We start from the raw sequence: 20,321 nt of genomic DNA, 5'->3' as shown, positions 1-20,321 counted from the left end.
CCAAACATTTTTTTTTAAAGCTAAGCAAGTTGTATAGGGCATGAAAAGTTCTGTTTTCATTCCCAGCTCTTTCCAAGTGCCACCCTTATCACATCAGCAAGAACATTATTCTACACAGCAGCCTCAGCAGACTTTTCTTTGTTTTCTGTGGACTGATCACAACTTTTAATAGATCTAATGTAGTCAAGTTGTCATGTATGCTTCTTTTCGTGACAGGTATAAGCTGTGGGTTGATACCTGCTCAGAGATCTTTGGGGGGCTGGATATCTGTGCTGTCAAAGCCATCTGTGGCAAGGATGGTAATGACTACATTACTGAGGTGAGAAAAACACATGAATAAGACAGGAAAAGGAGTGAGGAGGGTACTGTAGGAGGCTTGAAACACTAAACAGCAGCTCTCATTGCACAGCTGCCATATCACTGTATCTCTACATTGATTGACTCCTGGCTTTTGTTTGAAAATGTTCTCCATGTTGACATCAGCCTGTGGGAGTTGTGTTTCATAACACTACTAATAAGGTCTTTGAGTCTTATATTTAGCATGTCTGGCCTAATTTGTACTGCTGGAGCCTTGGATTGTCTGGCTGGGAATAAACTGATTGAACCTAACCTGAATCTGTATTATGAGATTGATAACTAACAACCGGTGGTATCTAAAGTGCACACGTGGGCTATTGATCTCTGTATTAGTTCTGTTATGTGTTGTTGTGTTATGTGCCGTTCGCACCAGTCAGTGAGCGAACGAGAAAGAGGCAGACCCAGGTAGCCGACTTCAATGCAAGCAGTGATTTATTATGTACAGTGATGGTGAGAGTAACAATACACAGAGGGAAATAGTGCGTAGTCCTGTCGATGAGTAGTAGCCGGGTGTTTGACCAACAGCAGGAGGCGAGGAGATGGAGAGCTGGGCCGAGCTGCATAGGCTGGGTCACTCCTGGGCTGGTCGGTGGTGACGGTGGCTACTGAAGGTAGAGACAGAGAGATGATGACAATAGTGGAACAGATAGGCGACTGAGCATTGACCTGCCTGGGAGGAGAGAGTGGAGCCACAGTCTGGAGGAACAGTCCATGGGGAGAACACAAAACAGTAGCTGGCTAGGGGATAAATACATACAAAAAACGAAAGAGCACAGGAGAAAAAATGGCCTAGAGACTAGAACGAACTGGCAAGTGACTGAGGAGTGAAACCGGGTAATATAGTGAGCAACCTAATCAAGTGCAGCTGATGATAAGGGAGTGAGGAACAGGTGAACGTGATAAGAGTAAATTGGCAAGAGACAGTAGGAAAGGTGAGGGAGGCAGAGCGGCCGAGCAAACCTGACAGGTTGTTTATCTGTCATTCTCTACAAACTGCTCAGTTTGGGTCTTTTTCAGCCTCCCTGTCTCTGTATTAGTCTTTCACTTCTTTTCAGTAATTATTTAGTATATACTGTCAGTTTCATAGTCTTTAGTTTTGAATTTAGGACCACAGTGGTTGTAAATTAAACATTAGGAATGTGCTTCAGATCAGACACTGTTACATTTAGCCATGGGTGGACAGGTAATGTCATTGCCTGAAGTTGTAGCATAGAGCTGAGCTGCACTGACAGTAGCCAGGAGGGGTTCCTGGGCAGTGAAGAAGCAAGAGGGGACTGTTCAGGTGGTAGGAATGTGGAGGCTAATGCAAATAAAACGAAACAGACTGGGAAATGGGAAACTGTGGAACAGACATAGGCCGAAAAATAGAAACAGATTTTAGCTCACACAGAGAAACTGGCTCAGACTCAAGTAGAGAGACAGAGAAACAGACATGGATTTAGGGTTGAGTAGCGAGGCAGGATCAGGCTTAGGAAGAGAGTAGATCAGACAAAGAAGATGAAACAGATTTATGGATGAAAAGGGACTCTGTACTAGAAAGTCTCAGGGGTGGTTGGCAGTAGGAGCAGCTTGCAGAAGTACAGGTAGGGGTGAAAAGCTATCTAAAGTGGACAGAGGCACATGACTGCAAAGTGGGGAAGCAGGTACAATGCCAGCCTGCAAGGAAGTAAGCATTACACTAATCAGACTCTGGAGTAAAGCTGTGGAAGAAATGGGAAAAGACCTTAGGAAAATCGGGATCTGGGGCAGGGGCTAATTTGGCCCCAGGACTGAACTGTTGGGTGGCCAAGCTTTCTGCTAGCTCTGGAAGCAACTTGACAAGCCAGGTTTGTAGAACACAAGCTGGAGTGCTATGGAGAGACCTGCCTCTGTCCACTTTTCACTAGATGTGTTTTGGCAGTAAGTACAGAGCTACTCAGTGGTGTAGGTCAACTCAGCCCTCATCCATGGAAAAAGCAAGGTCATATGGGCCAAAGTTTTAGTAGGAATTCTGGTAGCTGGCAAAGAGAAGCTCAAAATATTCAGTAGTTCAGTGGAAATTAGAACAGACACTGAAGTGAGTAAAATGTGAAAAAAGGATTCATCTCTACTGAAAAAGGTTTGGGTTTTTATAATGATGTGGTAAAATTGTTGAGTGAATATCTCTCCTCATGAATGTTGAATGTTCCTTAAAAGACACAATACCTTTCTGCCTTGTTTAGCAGCAGCCTGACTGCTACAGAGATTGAAATAGTTAGGTTACTGAAAAAGATTTCCATATTTTATGCAGAAACACATATTTGTTTTTTATTCTATCAGTCATGTTGTTTACAGCTGCACCTCCTGTAACACACTATGTCAGAAGTACCGAGCAATTCAATACCATCATAAACATCACAAGTGGTATCTGTGTTTATTCTGCTTAATTTTTTAAATATCTTACCATATGTTTTATAAAAATAATGACAGTATATATAAAAAAAAATAAAAATTAGATGCCTACCTATATAAACCCATCATCCTGACAACAAAAAAACAAAACAAAACATAAAAGTCAAACAAATTACAAACTAATTTTATATTTGGAAAAGGCATACCTGCAATATTAACCACTGTACCATTTGGCCTTCTTCATGTGTCTGTCCTGACTTTGTTACCCAGTCAAGATGAACAACATTTCACCCATTTTCTAATTCACCAACTGTGCCCTCTTTGTCCAGGTTGTCGGTTCATCTATGCAGCTGATCGGTGACCACCAAGCAGAAGACCGCCAGCTGATCTCAGAGGTGGTGATTACTAAGATGAACCAAGCATTGGCTGCCAGGTCGTCTAGTGCATCCCGCTCACCTGCTCGCTCCCCTCAAGGCCAGAGACCAACTACTGCACAGCCCCAACAGGTAGCAGCAGTGTGAAATGTTTTGCAGCATTTGAATGCATTGCCAAACATAGCCCGTGTATTTGAAATGGGCCACCTCAAATAAATATTCACATAAATACATTCATACATCATTTACTTTAATCTCCCTCAGTGAATAAAGGCTGGTTCTCTAAGATTTAGAAAGGTTTTAAGCTGTCAATGCCTGCAGCAAAATTAATTTGTTGTAGTCCTTCAGAGTTCACTACTGATACTTCACCTGTTCACTCTGGATTGCCTTTCTTTCCCACTCTCTCTCTCTGTTTTCCATTCTTTTCTTTTCTCCCACCCTTTCTCAGAGTGCTCCCCTTAAGGAAGGACTGGCAGATCCAAACAGGACCTCGGGCCAGCGCTCCCAAAGTCAAGGTTGTCTGAACACTGCTGATGCATTGTAATACAAATACTGCTGCTAGGACCAAAGCATATCTAGGAAAAACTCTCTGAATCAGTTGTGGGGCAGTTCACTCGTAGACATCTTAAGAGATTTTACTGAAATGAAATGTCCAGTATTTCATAAATGCAGCGCCTTCTCTGTCAGAATAAGTACTGCCATCAAAGTCTCAATGGGAATGTTTTTCAAATATTAGTAGTTAGTAGCTTTCAATCCTTTGAATTGTGACCCACAGTATAAGAAAAACATACTGTAAATACAAAGATACCCCATATTCTAAACTTCTATCAAGGGTACTATGACCATGTTGCTTAGGGAGTGTTTTGGGGCAATAAACAAGGAATTTTGCATGTAAAAAAAGAATAGCTTTCTGGAATATTGATATTTGCTTTCTGGCCAAGAGGCATATGAAAAGATTGATACCACTTTCACATCTGTCCAGTAAATATGAAGCTACGTCCTGCAGCTGTTAGCTTAGCATAAAGTCTGGAAATGGAGGGGAACACTTAGCCCAACTGTATCCAAAAGTAACAAAATCTGCCAACCAGCAGTTTTATATAGTTTGTTTAATTCATACAAAAACTAAAGTATAAAAACAACATGTTGTGGTTTCATACATGAGGGTTATGTATGTGGGTGTTATGCCTGACAACCTCTTTATAGTGACAGGCTTGGCAAAATAACCCCTATATAAAACTATAATATGTCAGTTTTACACTTTGGTTTTTGTATGAATTAAACAAACAAGATAAAACATTTAAAATAATCAGCTTTGACGGTGCTGTGAAGCTGCTTTTGTTACCTCTGGGTAGAGTCAAACTGGCCGTTTCCCCATTTTTCCAATCTTTGTGCTAAGCTAAGCTAAGCTAAGCTTTCCAGCTGTTGGTTGTAGGTTCATATTTTCTTTACAGACATGAGGCAGATAGTGGTATTGATCCTTTCATCTAAGAAAATGAATAAGTGTATTCCATTAAGAGCAAGAGCAGTTTATATTTTGTCTTTATTTTTATTTCTGTTCTTTGAAGGTAAGTGTCCATCGTCATTACTGCAAGCTACTACACTGGTATCATGGCTACAGTGGTGTGTTGATAGTGACGATTGCTACACTAGTCTGGGTCCAGGGAAAGAAAAAGGTCCCTGCTGTGTGTTTAGGCCAGAGTCTTGTCTCTCTTTAACTTGTGACTTGCCTTTGAATTGATAAACAAATGTACAGTGTGGTTTACTTAGCCAGCATGTTCAGTTTAATTGCAACTGTAGCTTCTGTGTTAGTGTGGTGATGTTTATGCTCAGGGCTCATGTGTTACAATTAAATGTGCCTACTAAAAGATGTAGTAACATAAGAGTACAACATGCTGAATTAACAAAACCTTTATTTGTGGAGTTGCAGTAGTTGTTAATTATGTTTCCTCATTTTGCATGGATGTGGCAAATATTTGTACTTCATGTGGTGCTGTGTTTATGCTGGTTTATGTTTTGCAGGAATAGTAAGAGATTGTTGTGAAAGTCAGACCACAGTTAACAACACTGCCTTTCAAGATTATAATTTAACACTGTGAAAATGGTTGGCTAGTGGCAAACATGAGCTTATTTATAACTGAACGTTCTGTTTATTTTTATACATTCTAAAATGGAAAGCGATCATTGCTGAAATGTGCTGCTGTTTGTGATCCTTGTGCAAATTACTGTATGTTTTGGTCAGCTAACAGTTGGGTTTCTGTAGTTAATGCTTGGCTTTCGAATCCTTCTTCAAATTCTATGCATTTTCATGATGCAAATACATTTATGATGAACAAATATATTTTCTCTGACAGGCAACAGAGCCCCCTTTTTGCATAACTGCTTGGTGTTGTCTTTAGTTATATATGAGAGTTATAACTCTAACTGATCTGTAATATATTACCCAAGACAAGACAGAGTGGCTTTAATCAGTGCACAACAGATATTTACAATAGAACACCTGGTTACATGTTCACTAAAAAAAATTCCAGTAAAATAAGCATCTTTTTTCTTTTCTTCTGCATGAATATTCTTTATTTACTTGGATCCCAACCACTGAATTATTGTTATTTATTTTTCATATATCATCTGGTGTCAAATATTGTCTTTTATTGTTTATCTTTTTTGATTTTTAACATACTGTAAAGCCATTCTGTTTAGTACAAACAGGTCAAAGTTGCATAGTTTAGCTGGCTCCCCAAATAAAGTAGTCACGCACGTGAAGATCAAGTGTAAAAGCAGCCAAAATATTTACCTATGAAACAGATAAGGAAACTAAAATCTGTTTGTATCCAAGCAAATTTTGATTGTATCACCCTTTAGAGTACAAATTATGTTTGTACAAATGGTTTTTTCTGTTTTAATGCGTCATGAGTTGCAAGCGACTATTGGGATGCTTTATGACAAACTCTAAAACGTAAGACTCGTGGACATGTAGTTGCCTGACAGCAACGACTCTGAGAATGTCTGGGATGACTTTTCATGAATGTTTTATAGTTGTAATACCATTTCAATCATGTATGAATATGTATATAATGCCATTACTAATAAAAAACTAATTCTAAACGCATGTAGTAATGCATATACAAGCTGTCTTCAAATAAGCCTTTTGAAGAGGCTTTACATATATTTATACTAACCATAATCCTGCATCCAGGAGAGTGAATTATCAGCTATTGGAAACTCATCCCTGCCTGGTCACTTTCTACTCAGCATGTATAATCACGGTATTTTGTGCAGCATGATAGGTTGCTTTGTTGCCTGTCTTTGAGTCGCTGAGCTGTTTGATGCCAATATTCTTCCTGTTCCTTTCTTTTGTTTGTTTACTTTCCTTCATTCTCATCTCTTGCTCCTCTCCTTCCTCTCATTTTCTCATTGTACTAATGGTCATATGAGTTGGCAAAAAAGCAGCTAACACTTGGCATGATGGGCAAGTCACAATGCCTTCACTAGACTGTTGATCTGCTGCCCTCTGCTGGTCTTTATACTATTAAAACACAGGATGCTTTACTCTAGTTTGTTCTTGACAGATGAGTTGGTTAGGGTGTTTTATGAATGTGAGAGGCCATAATGTGAATGGGCATGTCCACACTCAAGATCACTGTCTGTGTCATGTTCTGCTGTGGTCTTTGGGAAGTGCTCCTGATGCCTGGTTTTCTAACTGCTGCACTAAAACAACAGGTGCTATATACAGTATATAACCTAATAATGCTTATTTATTTATTTCTGTTACTTCTTTGCTTTTTTTTTTTTTTTTGCTTGTCTTTATGTGTTATATAGGGATGGAACTATAATTTAATATAGCTCTCTCAATCTTTTAGGTGCACCAGTGAAATCACAGAGTATGGACCCATCATCAGAATCAACTAAGAGAGCAGCTGAACCAGTACCAAAGACCAGCCAGGCCCAGAAACCTGGTCCAGGTTCAGCTCAGAAGCCAGGCCCAATCCAGAAGGCTGCCTCAGTCACAAAACCTCCAGTGCCGAGGCCTCCCCCAATGACGAGAGCCCCATCCGTCACAAAATCAGCTCACGATTCTGCTTCCACCCCCACCCCAGACAAAGCTTCACCATCATCCCCAGCTAAAGCAGCTGCAGCCACAGCAGGCGCCCTTCCAGCCTCAGCTCCCACCACGGAGCAGCCCAAGCCCCAGCCTCAGGGCTCCCCATCCCCAGCTCCTGGCAAACCAAAAGAGCTTCCCCCCAAACCCACACCACCTGCAAAGCCTATCCCACCTGTCCGCAGGAATTCAAAGCCGCAGCTCCAGCCAAAACCACAAACCCCGCCTCCTCCCAGAGCTTCGCCTAAACCCCAGGCCACTGCAGAAGCCCCAGCACCTGCTCAGGCCTCAGATGTTCCCTCAGCCCCCGCCCCAGCACAGGTCCAGTCCCCACCTAATGTCCAGTCTCCAGCTAAGGCTCAGCCCCAGGCCAAACCAGCCTCTTCTTCTCCAAACCCTGAGTCTGGCCCAACAGAAGCAGCTGCAGCCTCCACCGAGACCCAGGCCCCTGTGGAAGAACAGCCAGGATCCCAACAAAAGACCCATCCTCTGCTGAAGTAAGAACCATGATATAAACGCACTGCTGATAAGGCAGACATGCATTTCAGTGGGCCACGTACAATGCAAAATAAACTATTGTGGTGCTGCATATCAATTAATTACACACTTTTATGACATTATGACACAGATATTACCACCACTTACTAAAATATCTGTTTTGCCAATCGATTTAGAATGTAACAATCCAGTTGGTAACCTATTGAAATTATTATATATTGTGTATTCAGCATTATGATCCTCTGACAGTTTCCTGTTCCCCTCACTGACTCTATTAATATGCACTTAACCGTCTTTTCCCTTCAATTATTCCATCTTTTTCCCCATAATTCCTTCCCTTCCCTTGTGCCCCTCCTTTTCTTTTTCCTCTCCTTCCCTTTCCCAGTAAGTCCCAGTCTCTGACCAATGCCTTCAACGCCTTCAGTGACTCCTCTTTCTTCCGCGGGGTCTCAAGCTCCGGAGGTGACGGGCAAGACGAAGCAAAAGCCGAGACCATTCGCAACCTCCGAAAGTCCTTCGCCAGCCTTTTCTCTGACTAGACACACCCCGATCCATTTTCCACACCCTTACTGATTCTGGGCCTTCTTTTACCTTTGGCCAGTGATGACTTGATTGACATTTAATGTGAAGCAGTCTGAGATTTAACTTTGTGTGTTAATTGTACTGTATTCCCTCTGTCCCCATCCCTCTTCTCCTCTGCTTTCAGCTTCTCTGTGTGAGTAACAGTGAGGCATGCTGGGTAACATGTTCATTGAATGATGCTGTGCCAGAGCAACTGGACTGAAGGAGTTAAGTCATTGATATACATTGACATATATACTGTATAGAATAGAATAGAAAAGAATAGAATAGAATAGTCAAACTAAATGTTTATTTTTCCCAGAGCACACTTCTGAAGTATATGAAAAGTATAATGTTCAAAACTACAAATAGAATGTATATACAGTATTTAAAAATATATAACTATAAAGGGAGATAAGCCAATAACAAGAAAAAAAGATCCAGTAGCACTTTTCAATTAGCTTTTGTCAGTGACATAACTCTTTCATTCAATGGCTGGATTTATACAAATGTTAAAAATTAATTAGATATTTGACGTTTGATGCCACAGCAAATGATTTTTGGTCAGTACGTGAAAGTGTGTGAGTAAAAGACTTCAAGGAATTGTTCCTGTGTAAATTCAGCCGTACTGTCTCTGGTCCTTGGCCACTGACTACTGGGCTCGTCGCTGATGCCCCTTTTTTGTCTACAAACCTTGAAGTTCATTGTCGTGTGAGGGAGTTGGAAATATGTGTACGTTCATCTGTGTTCAATTGTTATGCATGGCTCCTCCAAGTGGTTCAGTGTGACTTTTAGAGCAGAAGAGAGCTCTATCAGTGTTGAGATTTGCCCTCCGTTGCCCCTCTCTCTCTTGGTGTTGTAGCCTTATTGTGATCATGTTTTCAATTCACAGCTATGTTTGTTAGCTGTGCAGACCTGGGTCAATTACAGCTCAGAATTCATTCATTTACTTCAGCAATTTGAATTTGTCAACTGTCGAGGGCCAGACTGATTGCAGCTGTTATAGTTTTGGGAGTTTTGGGGTTGGTCTTACCACACCAGACTGAAGAAATCAGCCCTAAGAAGTAAATGAATGCAATTTAAATAGAAACTCATGTCTGTCACTGTTACTGGTGATTTTCCTGTTTCACCTCTGTGTAGATCTATCAACAGTATTGTAATTTGTTGATTATTCTCATAAAAAGACATTGAAACAGCAGTGCAATAGCACCTCAACATGACTGTTGAGCACTGTCACCTTATTATAAGTATAAATATGGTCATACATACAGGACCCGTGTAGCCGTTAAACACCTTATTCTCTTACATTCCCTTTAAGATTTCATTCATTGGCGACAATCTGGCTTGCTTTTTATTGAAATCAGAGGCTGGGCTGCAGGTGAATATGTCACTGTATTAAAGTATTGGTTTTGTGATTAATCCCATTTGTACTGGTTGACTAAATTTAAGGTAACCTGGAATGGACTCAGTACCTTGATTGGTCATTTGCAGTTGAGTTGGTGCATTTCGAGTCCATATGTGTAAAACAAAAAAACAAAACAAACAAACAAATCTCCAACACTTAAAAACTGCATATCAACTTGTCTGCTTATCCATCATCAATACTACTACAGTATGTTGCAAGTAAATCATAACATATTGTATTTGTACGTATGTATGTGTCATCTCAGGAGTTTATTTTTTGTAATATATTAACTTATTTTTTGAAGCTCCGGTATATATTGTTTTGTATTGTGTTTTTATTTGTTATGCAATACTGCTTTGCATGATCTGGTGACTGATGTTTTTTTTTTCTGTACAGATTAAAGTTAATAAAGGTGTGGTTCCATCGTTCCACTGATTCAGTGAGATTCATGCTGATGCCTGTACATTTTAAAGGGGATAAAAAAGCGCTGCTCTGATTGCACCTATAAATATCAGTTGTCATTAGAGGTACTTAATGCTCAGCATGAGATAACAGTTGTAAATGGCTACATTTACAGCACATAGCACTTTGATTCAAAGTGCTATACAATTTGCATCTCATTCAGCCATTCATGAACATACACAGATGGCAGCAAGCTACCATGCATCATGCCAGCCTGACACCGTCAGCTTCTCACCCAGGGGCACTTCAGCATGTGGACAGGAGGAGCTGGGGATAAACCTGTCAACCCTGTGATTAATGGACGACCCACAGACGTCCCCCCGTGGCTGTGGAGAAATTGTATGGACAAGTTTGCGAAAATAACCTTCATCATGCTGACTGGTTAGGCTTAAAAACCACAACATCTTAATAGAAAACCTGTGTTACAACCCGTGTTTGCCAGGGAAAGTTTAAACAAAGATGCTATTAACTTGCATTAGAACAAATTTAGGAACCAGTGTTATCTTGACCTCTGCTGCTTCAACTATGACCATTTAAATGATCTGACTGCTAAGTCTGATTACAAGTGATGGCTACAGCTGCCCCTGCACAGTGTTCCATAGGTAAGGACTATAACTGCTTCTCCACAGATGTCAGTCCTAGCCCAGTAGAGATCGCTAAGTGTCATGAAGTGATCAGGAAAAAATTCTCTAGGTGTCATGAAGTGATCAGGAAAAAATATTCAGTAACACAGAAGCACATCCAGTGGGCTTTATGACGCTCAACATGACAGAGCTTTTCAAACTGCCTCGATTAGAGCCAGTCTGCTCTACATTGGCCAGTGAAGGAAAATGACTGTAAGATCACCAGATTTGGTCTTACAGGATGAGGCCAGTCATTGTCTATATTACCCACTATTTTCAACATCCCCATACAGACACTAAAACTATGAATAGCATCTACTCACAATGATTGTCTGTCCAATCTGTCAGTCCTGGACTAGCTTAGTCGCTTGTGCCATAGACCTCCACTGCTGTTTGAAAACAATTGAAAACACATCACGGAAACACACTGCTGCACTGGTTGACGTTTTCTCATTACAAAACACCAAACCCTGAAATTTTTTTAAAATGTTGCCTCAAAGTCCCCAAACGGCCATAAGCAAGAGTCAAGGGCCCACGCACGAGGTCTCTGGGCATTCTTACAGGGTCTGGTATTTCATAATAAGGGAACGTGTCACCCAGTGCAGTGGTGTGCAAACCTGATGGTTTTAATTGTTTTTAAACAACCACAGAGGTCTACGGCACAGGCTATTAAACTAATCCAGGACTGACAGACATTAATCATGAGTAGAGGCAGTTCACTGTTGGTTTTAGTCTCTTTATGGGGAGTGTTAAAAATGCTGTTAATATAGAAAATGATCAGCCTTATCCTCTGTTTTGTAACAGAGCTAATTACCCTCTGAGTTTTTGCTTCAATATTTAAACTTCAATCTTCATAGACATCTAATGAACAGTATAAATATCAGTATTCCATTATTCCCTGTGTGCTGAAATTATATCTGCAGCTGTATTTACACTAGATTAGCTTACACCTATGTGATCGTTGCAAATGGCTCATTACTGACAGAAATCATTTGCATATAGTATCAGTCTCAACATCAGTACTTCTGGTTGTGGTACATGGAGGATGTCCTGTGATGGACGCCCTCACAGCTTTTATTTTATTTGCATGCTTGTTTGCTTAAAGCCACTGAGGTCTCAAACCTCTTTTTCAATGGTACCCTGGCCAAGACAGCAGCATAAGAGGCACCCAGACATTCTTTTCACCCTTTTCCCACAAATTTTATGTGTTTTTAATTATCTAAACTGCAGGTCTAAAGACAGAGGATGATGTGCTGTATAGACTATACACCCCTGAGATGACGAACTAGTGGTTTTGAGCTATATAATGGAAACTGTGTTTAAAAACAGGGCTGATTCAGCAAAATTTCTCAATAAAGAACAAACTAAAACTTTACAGAAAATATATACTGTACATGAAGTCATTAGATCTTTTAGCTGACCACAGTATAATGTAATGGTTTACTGAGCCAAATGTGGAATTCTTCTTTTGGCCTGCCTCCCTCTACAAAACAAAAATCAATGACAGTATTTATTATTCTGTGTTTGTGCTCAGGGACACCTCAGCAGACAGATGATGCCTGAACAAGCCCTGTTTCCTCCAGATGATGCAACAGGTTCAACATCCATGCAACTATGAATTCATCCATGACATCAGAGATTGGTGTACACTCTCCCCATTTGACTGCAAAGGGCCTCTCCTACTATCCTTGTAATATCTAACAAAGCTTAGCGCAACCACAAAAACATGCGAGAATAACCCTTCATTGCTCCACTTATCTGTCGCTCTCAGCTGTTATCCCAAACCACCTCAGAGCTCATTTCATATATTTAAATATTTGGATCTAAGACCATCAAGTTGTGATTTGAGCAGAATAAGCATGATATATGTTGAATGTCCTGCCAAGGCATTTTCAAGCAGGTGTGAATCCATGTCAAATATTCAAAAACAGTCTTGGCTCTTTTAAGAAAAGAGACAGTTGAACTACCTGGGCTTAGCCAGCAGATGGCACCATAGAGATTTGGATAATAATGAATTCAAGCATTTTCTTATCTATAAAGATTCATGGTGTTTTTTGTTCAGTCTTGTTGTAAAACATTTGAATAAAACCTCACATATCCAAATCCAAAGTACATCAAATATGCAAATGAACAGCATCAGTGATGTCAAAATGGGTCCCATTATATTAGGATGTGCTAGACACAGTGAAGTTACAAGGTGGTGATGGTGATGATCATGATTGTAGAGTAATTTTTGTTTTACTTTCTTTGTGTCAGCTCTTTCATTGTCTTCATCGTACACTAGCCTCCTCAAATCCTTGTGCACGTTGACACATTTAACAGTACACAATCATGTAGAGACGAAGTATTGTCTATAACACCCTCCCAACGTTTTCTGTTTTATTTTCTGTCCTCATATTTTGATTATCAAATTCATTCATGTCATGCCTTTAGTGTCATGCTTTTGTCACATTTCTGTAAAGCATGGGGAGATAAATGGCCCTTCCATTATGTGGTGTTAACAGTGTTACGGCTTTAGCATGAACCACACCACTCAATATGTGAAGCAGGATGTTCTTTTGTTGTGTAGACAGGCAAACAATGCATGTGTAGAAAAAAAAAAGTGTGACAAAGTTACACAGGAAACAAAATAGTTTAGAGTAATAGCAATTTTTAAAGGTTTAAAGGATTTTTTAACAAAGCATTCTTTTAACTGTAAAGCTGATAAACAATTTCTGTCATTACAGATGATGCGAAACACATATACTGTACTGACACACTCAAAGGCCCACTTTGTACACTGTATGTCCAACAGAGACAGAGGAAACACAGTCTGCTTTTGGTTCTTGGTCCATGGGACGAGCAGTCAGTGGAGATCTGTGGGAAAGTCTCCATCACACTGCTCATTGGGACATGAACGTGGGCGGTTAATGCACGCACCAAAGCAAGCCTATACTAGCCAAACAAACTCTGTTTCTCTTGGTGCTCATCCCAACCTGCTGGAGCCGGTCTGAGAGTGAGGGAGCATGGGCACAAGGAGAAAGGACCAATCGTAATAGTTGTGAAACAGCATAATGTCCAGATTTAGCTCCTCTACCATCCAATATATTTGAGGATGGAAGAAACATCAAGACATTCTGGCCCTTGTGTAGAGCACCGCTGCTCATGGTGGTTTCAAAGGTTTCATTTTTATCATCATTCAAACACCTTGGTCCCCTACAAGGTCTAAAAACATGTCAGTCCAAGGTTATAAGAATCATTATCATGACGGTGTAGGAGAGTCTTATAAACACATGAGCATTTTGATGATGAATATTTTCAGATACCACAGCTCTAGTCCGCTGGGACTCCACTGTGTAAACAGTGAAAAGTTATTGCTTCGTTCTGTTTGTGACAGCAAAACTCTCAAGGGCGTCTTTTTTTTTTTTTTTAAGTTCAACACAAAGATATTCTGCGTGGGGAGGACCATTATACTGTACATGTGAGAGCCAGCGAGAGAATGCGTGTACGTCTGTAAATAAGCAAAGTGTGCCAGCTGTCTTAGTTCACAGTATCCAGTTATGATAGCTCAAAGGCAGCTGAAATCAAAATGCACATGAATAATGGTGTGACTGAACTACACTTACATTTTATTACCTTTATAACAGTGATCACAAAAGACTTTAAGGCAAGCTGCTGAACAGTGTGCAGCAGGTTTTCGTGCCTTGTCATATCTTTTGTGTTTAAATGCTTTAAAAACAAGTTGAAAAGCTACAGTTTAACAATACCTTGATTTTTGAGATGAAACAACATCAAGTAACTCTTCACACTTTTTGTTTTGTTTTTATAACGAGTTCTGCAGCATAATCAGAGCCATTTGTTTTCTATCGTGTCTGAACTATGTGGTCTACGGTATTGGAGTTCTGAGGATATTTTTATTAAACTATTTTCAACTTAAGGTTTCTTCAAGAAATACTGACAGTCAAAAGGGGGCGTCTGTGTTCGAAATTTTGTAATCAATGATCATTCAATCGTTTAAATTATTCAGAAAATATTAACGATTCATTCAAAATACATTAATTAATATCTGTTGCAATCAGTATGGTGAGCTTACCAGGGCTCCCTTGGAAAAGAGGTCTTGAACCTCAAAGAGACTAACCCTGGCAAAATAAAGGTTACTTTTTTTTAAGTTACACATTCACTGCTAATAACAGACCACAAAACATAATATGACCATTAGCCTACATGACATTTAATGACAGAGGTCCCTGTAGTGAATTAACTATTATGATATGCTCTTCCTAAAATAACTTCCTGCAAAACAAAGGATGCAAATTACGACATATAAAGATTTAACCTGAAGTGAAATTAAGCCCTTCCACCCATATGACCAACCACCAAGTGTCATTTGGGAGCATCATCACTGGAACCAACACAAGGTCAGAGTCTGGTTTATTTTGTCAAGACAGAATATGGCAACATTATTTTGTCACGGACTGAACTTTTTGTTTGTGGGAATATTTCTTCACCAGGCTTCTCTGTTGCCTGCTGCGTGCGTCTCTGTGCTACCAGAAGTTTAAAACCTAATCTAACCATCTAATCAGAAGAACATTTTGCCAGCGGTGCTTATGTGATGACACATTTCAGTTTAAACATCTTTGTAGTTTCTGTTTTTACTGAACACAGTTACATCTCAAGTATCAGATGAGTAGGTTGAATGCTGCATATGTTAATTTGTAAATCTGGGCTACAGATCTGGCTAATTTACAACAATACAGTACAACATCTGATATCTTCAGATTGCAAGATAAGCGGGTTGAAAAAGATGTCAGGAAGCCAAAGATTTCAGTGTTTGGTTTTGGGTTAAAAAGCAAACGTGTGAGGTTTATGCTGGGGTTAGCCAAAGGTCCTCAACTCTACAACAAAGTCTATACAGTTGCAGTGCAAAGGAAAATGGCTAGTGTCCAATTTTTGCACCTGATAGTAAGATCAGTTTCAGTAGATTATAAGTAAGAGGAATCTCTTTCTCCTTCAATTTATTATTTTCCTATATATTTCCTAGAAATTTCCCTGACTATTTCATTTAACTAGAGAATCTATCAAATATTATCACTATGTCTTGCAGCAGTTGAATGCACACACATTATAAGAAAAACACGTGATGATTGATACTGGAAATATTATCTCATTAGTCGTTATTAATCCAATAATTTACTAAGAGGGGGTAACCCTATCAGTCAGCCAACAACACAAGCTGTTAATCATTGACAGGTAATCTGTCTATGTTTTAGAGCAAAAGTTCAACATTGTGAGAAATACACTCATTTCCTGAGGGCTGACAGTGGTGGACGTTCAAGTAGTGTATTAAACTACAGTACTGAGATTGTAGCATATTTTCATTTAATGCCACATTATAATTCTACTGTGTTTGAAAATAAAATGTATCTTATTACACTACTTTTATTTAACAGCTTTAGTTAACCTGCTGGTTGCCTAAAATGAAACAGTGTCAGGCTGAAACTAACCATAGAAAATAAGTTAAAAATTAAGATTTCCTTGACCAATTACAGCAGTAGACAGCAGTGCTTACATATTAACTAATGTATCAATATTAATACAACAACAATATATAATAATAAGACATGAGGCATTTTGCATAAGGACACTTAATTCTGTACTACGTGAGTATGTTTTTAAATGCAGGATGTGTTTTTCATTGTGGGTGGCTAATGTCACCCTCCCTTCAGTCTGTACTGTGGCCAAAATATGAAACTAGCTTAGCACAAAGACTGCAGATATGAAAAACTGCTATTTTGGCTTTGTACCCAAGTAACTAAGTCTGACTACCAGCGCATCTTATGTTCACTAAACATGTTATATCTCGTTGGTTTGATCTGTACAGGTAGCCAAATAAAGTGTAAAAGTTACATTTATGGAGGGATTATTTCATGGCGGGGAGCTATACTCTCTACTGCCTCGGCTGGCTACCGCTCCAGATTGGCGCATAACACCACAACCACGAACATTTAACTTGGCTTTGGTTAATTAACATTATCTTAGATATTCAGGTAGGTGGATTTGATAATTTTTGAACAAAGCATGCTGTTCCTACCCGTTTACAGTCTTTATGCTAAGCTAACCCAATGAACTGCTTGTGCACCTTAATAAAATGAGAGATATCAAGCGTCTCAACTTGCTAATTTATCTTACTGTTAGTTAGCTGTGTTAGCTAACTTAGTTAACTATCTTAACACTCTCGGTAAGAAAACAAACAGCATTAAGCACATTTTCAAAAATGTACATGAAGCTTAAGTCCATCTTTTTGTTTTAAACCAAAATTTATAGTTCATCAATAAACAAACTATTACCTGTCTCTCCCACGCAGCGCAAACGATTGATAAAATCGTTAAAACACAATTCAAATGAAGTTGCTAAATCATAGTTGTAAATGGTAATTTGATGCCTCTGCCTGTGTCCTCAGGATCCCGGGTAGTTGCTTTGAGAGGAGGGAGGAGAGAGAGGCAGGCAAACACCGACCACAGCAGCAGCATGACCAGAAACCTCCGCAGCAAACAGAGCTGACCACTTTGACACAACGCTCCGGTGAAAGCGACGAGACGCCACGGTTTCCGAGGCTGACGCAAAGCTTTCGCTAGACCAGAAGACGATTCAGCTCCAGAAAAGAAACTACAAGTGGACTCTGTCTGCTCTGCTTCAACACACTGATCAGGTCAGTCACCTTCCGCTCCGTTCACAGTGTGCTGGCGCTGTGTGCTGAATGGTAACTCCCTGAAAACCACCTTAAAGTGTTATTTAAATCCGTCAAGATCCGGGCTGCTTTTACAGAATTCAACGCATTACAAAATCTGCGTCTGATATTAAATTGTTGAGAAGCATAAGTGGAAAAGCTCAAACTAACTGTGTTCGTCGGATCTTACTCTTGTTTTAAGGAGTCCTGACTGCCGGATGTAATAACTTGTTAAGGTGGACATTTCTCGTGACGTACTGCCAGTACCCTACAGATGGCGGGCGGTGATGGTGAGGGGCGGGGGGGTGCGGTCAAAGGGCTAACAACTGGCACACAGTCAGGTGTTGGTCCATAGTGTGTCTGCGGGCCACAGTGTGAGTGAGAGTTTGACATGCAAACACCAGGCAGTGATTTTAACCATCAAAGTGGTTACAGCTTCTCAGGTGAGTACCCGTCTACCCTAATGATGAGCAACTTTCATGAATAACTCCAACAGAGGGACAGCTTTGTTTTGTGAAACAAGCTTTTCTATATAGTCTGTAAATTCTTCTTCTATGTCACTGACTTCTGTCATGAAGAACTTGTAGATATTTCACAACATCCATGTAGCTTTGTGTCTTTGGAAAATCTCGGTTGTGACTCAGCGGTTATGTGGACACAAGCTCACGGGCCAACCCTGACTTCTTACTAATGTTTGCAGTGTCAGCTGTTAAAAGGCCTAATATTGGTTTATTATGATATAATAATCGCACTTGAGACAAGGGCTTATCGATTTGTTGTATAAGGCTCAATCTGTCACTTCCAGCGGAAAGTTTAGTTGTTCAAAATAACAGTGGGCAACTATAATCTTCATGTAATCTGACAACAGTGGGCAATCAGGGAAGATTTACAGAGGATTATTTGGTTACTATAAACTTAAGGTTTTTACATATTTAATACAGTTTGATACAGTTATAGGTGTAATAGGGAAATAAAGATTTTTTTTGGCATGAGCAATGCAGTTTTTGCATGAGTTTGGTCTGCTTACTTATCACTGAAAGTGTTTTGCCTCCTTTCAGGCAGCCATGAATTCACATTCATTTCACTGTGCTATTTAAAAAATATATCTGATAGAACTTTTAATTTTGCTTGACACTTATATTCCCTACCATTATGTCTGCTTTTATTTTACTCAGACTTTATGTTGTTGCAGTAAAGCAGCAGAAAGTGCAGATGGCACGACATTATTATTAGCATTATCATTTATTACAATAATAAATATTGAAAGTTTACTTTTTTATTGAAAATATAACTGTGTATTGACATCACTAAAACCACTTGCTGTATGGAAGATATGAAGTCAGCCTACAGCTAATGGAAAATAGTTGTAGGTAGTAAATAAGCTAAAAGATGCCAAACCATCTGTGTGCTGTCATGTTGTTGTCTTAAATTAGTTGGTAGAAAATCAACAGCTGCTCTGCAACAGATGTTCTCTTACCTTGAAAGTTCAATCAGATTGTTTGATTGAAAATAAATGACGGAAAATGGGAGAAAGTCACAGACAGCAAATCAACAGTTTGTTCCTTCCACTTCCACTAAAGAGTTTAACACTTACTTTGTTACAGAGAGTCCCATAGGAATATTACTAATAAATTTATCAGAATGATATAATAGTTTTTAAGTTCATTAAAGGTTAGAATGACATCAGCGTTGTGACATGGCTATTCTAAAGTAGGAGAAGTTATGGTAAGTTTGTGGTTAAGAAATAATCTGTATTTTGGAGAAGTTATGAAAGGTCATTGCCCTGATTAACAGTGCTCATCTCAATTAATATCAGAATATGCTTTTCACAATTTAATGCAATAAAAACAATTTATTTCATAATGATATGGCAGTCTGGCAATGGCATATACGTATGTGAATACGTGTAGTGTGTTTCAAGCATCAGTTTTTCTTGATAACTGTTTCAGGTTTGGCACTTTTATCAACGGTTGTATCTGTTATATAAATGGATTATATTATCTGATTAAAATCACAGGAAACTTAAATCAGTTTTAATATAACACCTATTATTGGTAAAACAATCATCTCTACTTGAGCTGCTTAAAGTCTGACTGTTGTGTTGATAAAGTGAATGAATTGTTGCTTATCTAGTTAAATAATTCTTGAAGAGAGGTGTGTATATATATGTCGGTGTGTGCATGCGTTTGTAAATGAATAAGATAAGTTAGAACTTTGCTCAGTTGTCATAAATGAAAGGTGTGTCTCAAGATACCATGCCATGTTTATGTTGTCCCTCACATGGCTTGAAAGTCATGTTTAACATTCTTTAGACAACATAAATTGCTTACATGCAAAGCCTGGTTTTAGTAAAGACGGAGGTAAGGTTTTTTAAAAGCCTCCACACCAGTATTTGCTTTGTTTTTTTGGAAATCTGTGTTGGTTTAAAATGCCGGAAGTAACAGTTAGTTATGTAGTGTAAGTCTTTGTAGGTGCTACACCTAATCCCTGCACGAAAGCAAGGTCGATGTTCAACTTTACATTGTATCTGTCTGAATACAGAGATAGAAAGAGAGTGACACGCTCCTCTTCAGCCCACAGTTAACCGCTGTTGCCTGTACACTGCCAACATCCTGGTTTGTTTACTATAACTCAGCTTTTCTTATTGTTTATTGTGAATGTTTTCAAAAAGTTTAACATTGATTTAGATTCATTAGATGACACTGAGAACACTTTGATGCATTTTAGCCTTAATGTCATCAATTTGTTTTTTTTTAATTAAGTGTAATTATTAATTTCAAGGCCAACTGTTTCACAATTTACTATCTATTTACAGCAGCATTTTGGGCTCCAGAATTGTTTCTTCTTTTTTTTTTTTATTTGATTTGTA

The 20,321-nt window shown here is 39.2% G+C and overlaps 2 protein-coding genes across 4 annotated transcripts in view; both read left to right on the top strand.

Moving 5' to 3' along the window:
* The window catches only part of syn2b (synapsin IIb), a 78,577-nt gene extending 68,488 nt beyond the window's left edge, over positions 1–10,089 (top strand). For all 3 annotated transcript variants that reach the window (XM_020605350.1, XM_020605209.1, XM_020605273.1), the window contains exons 10-14: positions 217–319; positions 3,057–3,233; positions 3,550–3,616; positions 6,959–7,694; positions 8,081–10,089. In XM_020605350.1, coding sequence (XP_020461006.1) covers positions 217–319; positions 3,057–3,233; positions 3,550–3,616; positions 6,959–7,694; positions 8,081–8,234 — 1,237 coding nt within the window. In that variant the 3' untranslated portion in view covers positions 8,235–10,089. The remainder of the gene's footprint in view (positions 1–216; positions 320–3,056; positions 3,234–3,549; positions 3,617–6,958; positions 7,695–8,080) is intronic.
* A 1,474-nt stretch (positions 10,090–11,563) lies between these two features.
* Positions 11,564–20,321, top strand: part of pparg (peroxisome proliferator-activated receptor gamma) — a 42,941-nt gene continuing 34,183 nt past the window's right edge. The window contains exons 1-3 of the mRNA XM_020609689.1: positions 11,564–12,341; positions 17,186–17,434; positions 17,655–17,895. Of these exons, the coding sequence (XP_020465345.1) occupies positions 17,844–17,895 (52 nt within the window). The 5' untranslated portion in view covers positions 11,564–12,341; positions 17,186–17,434; positions 17,655–17,843. The remainder of the gene's footprint in view (positions 12,342–17,185; positions 17,435–17,654; positions 17,896–20,321) is intronic.

Source organism: Monopterus albus, unplaced genomic scaffold, assembly GCF_001952655.1.
Source record: "Monopterus albus unplaced genomic scaffold, M_albus_1.0 scaffold1.1, whole genome shotgun sequence".
NCBI lineage: Eukaryota > Metazoa > Chordata > Actinopteri > Synbranchiformes > Synbranchidae > Monopterus > Monopterus albus.
Note: the sequence above shows the minus strand (reverse complement) of the source record. Positions and strands in the feature narration are given on the sequence as shown.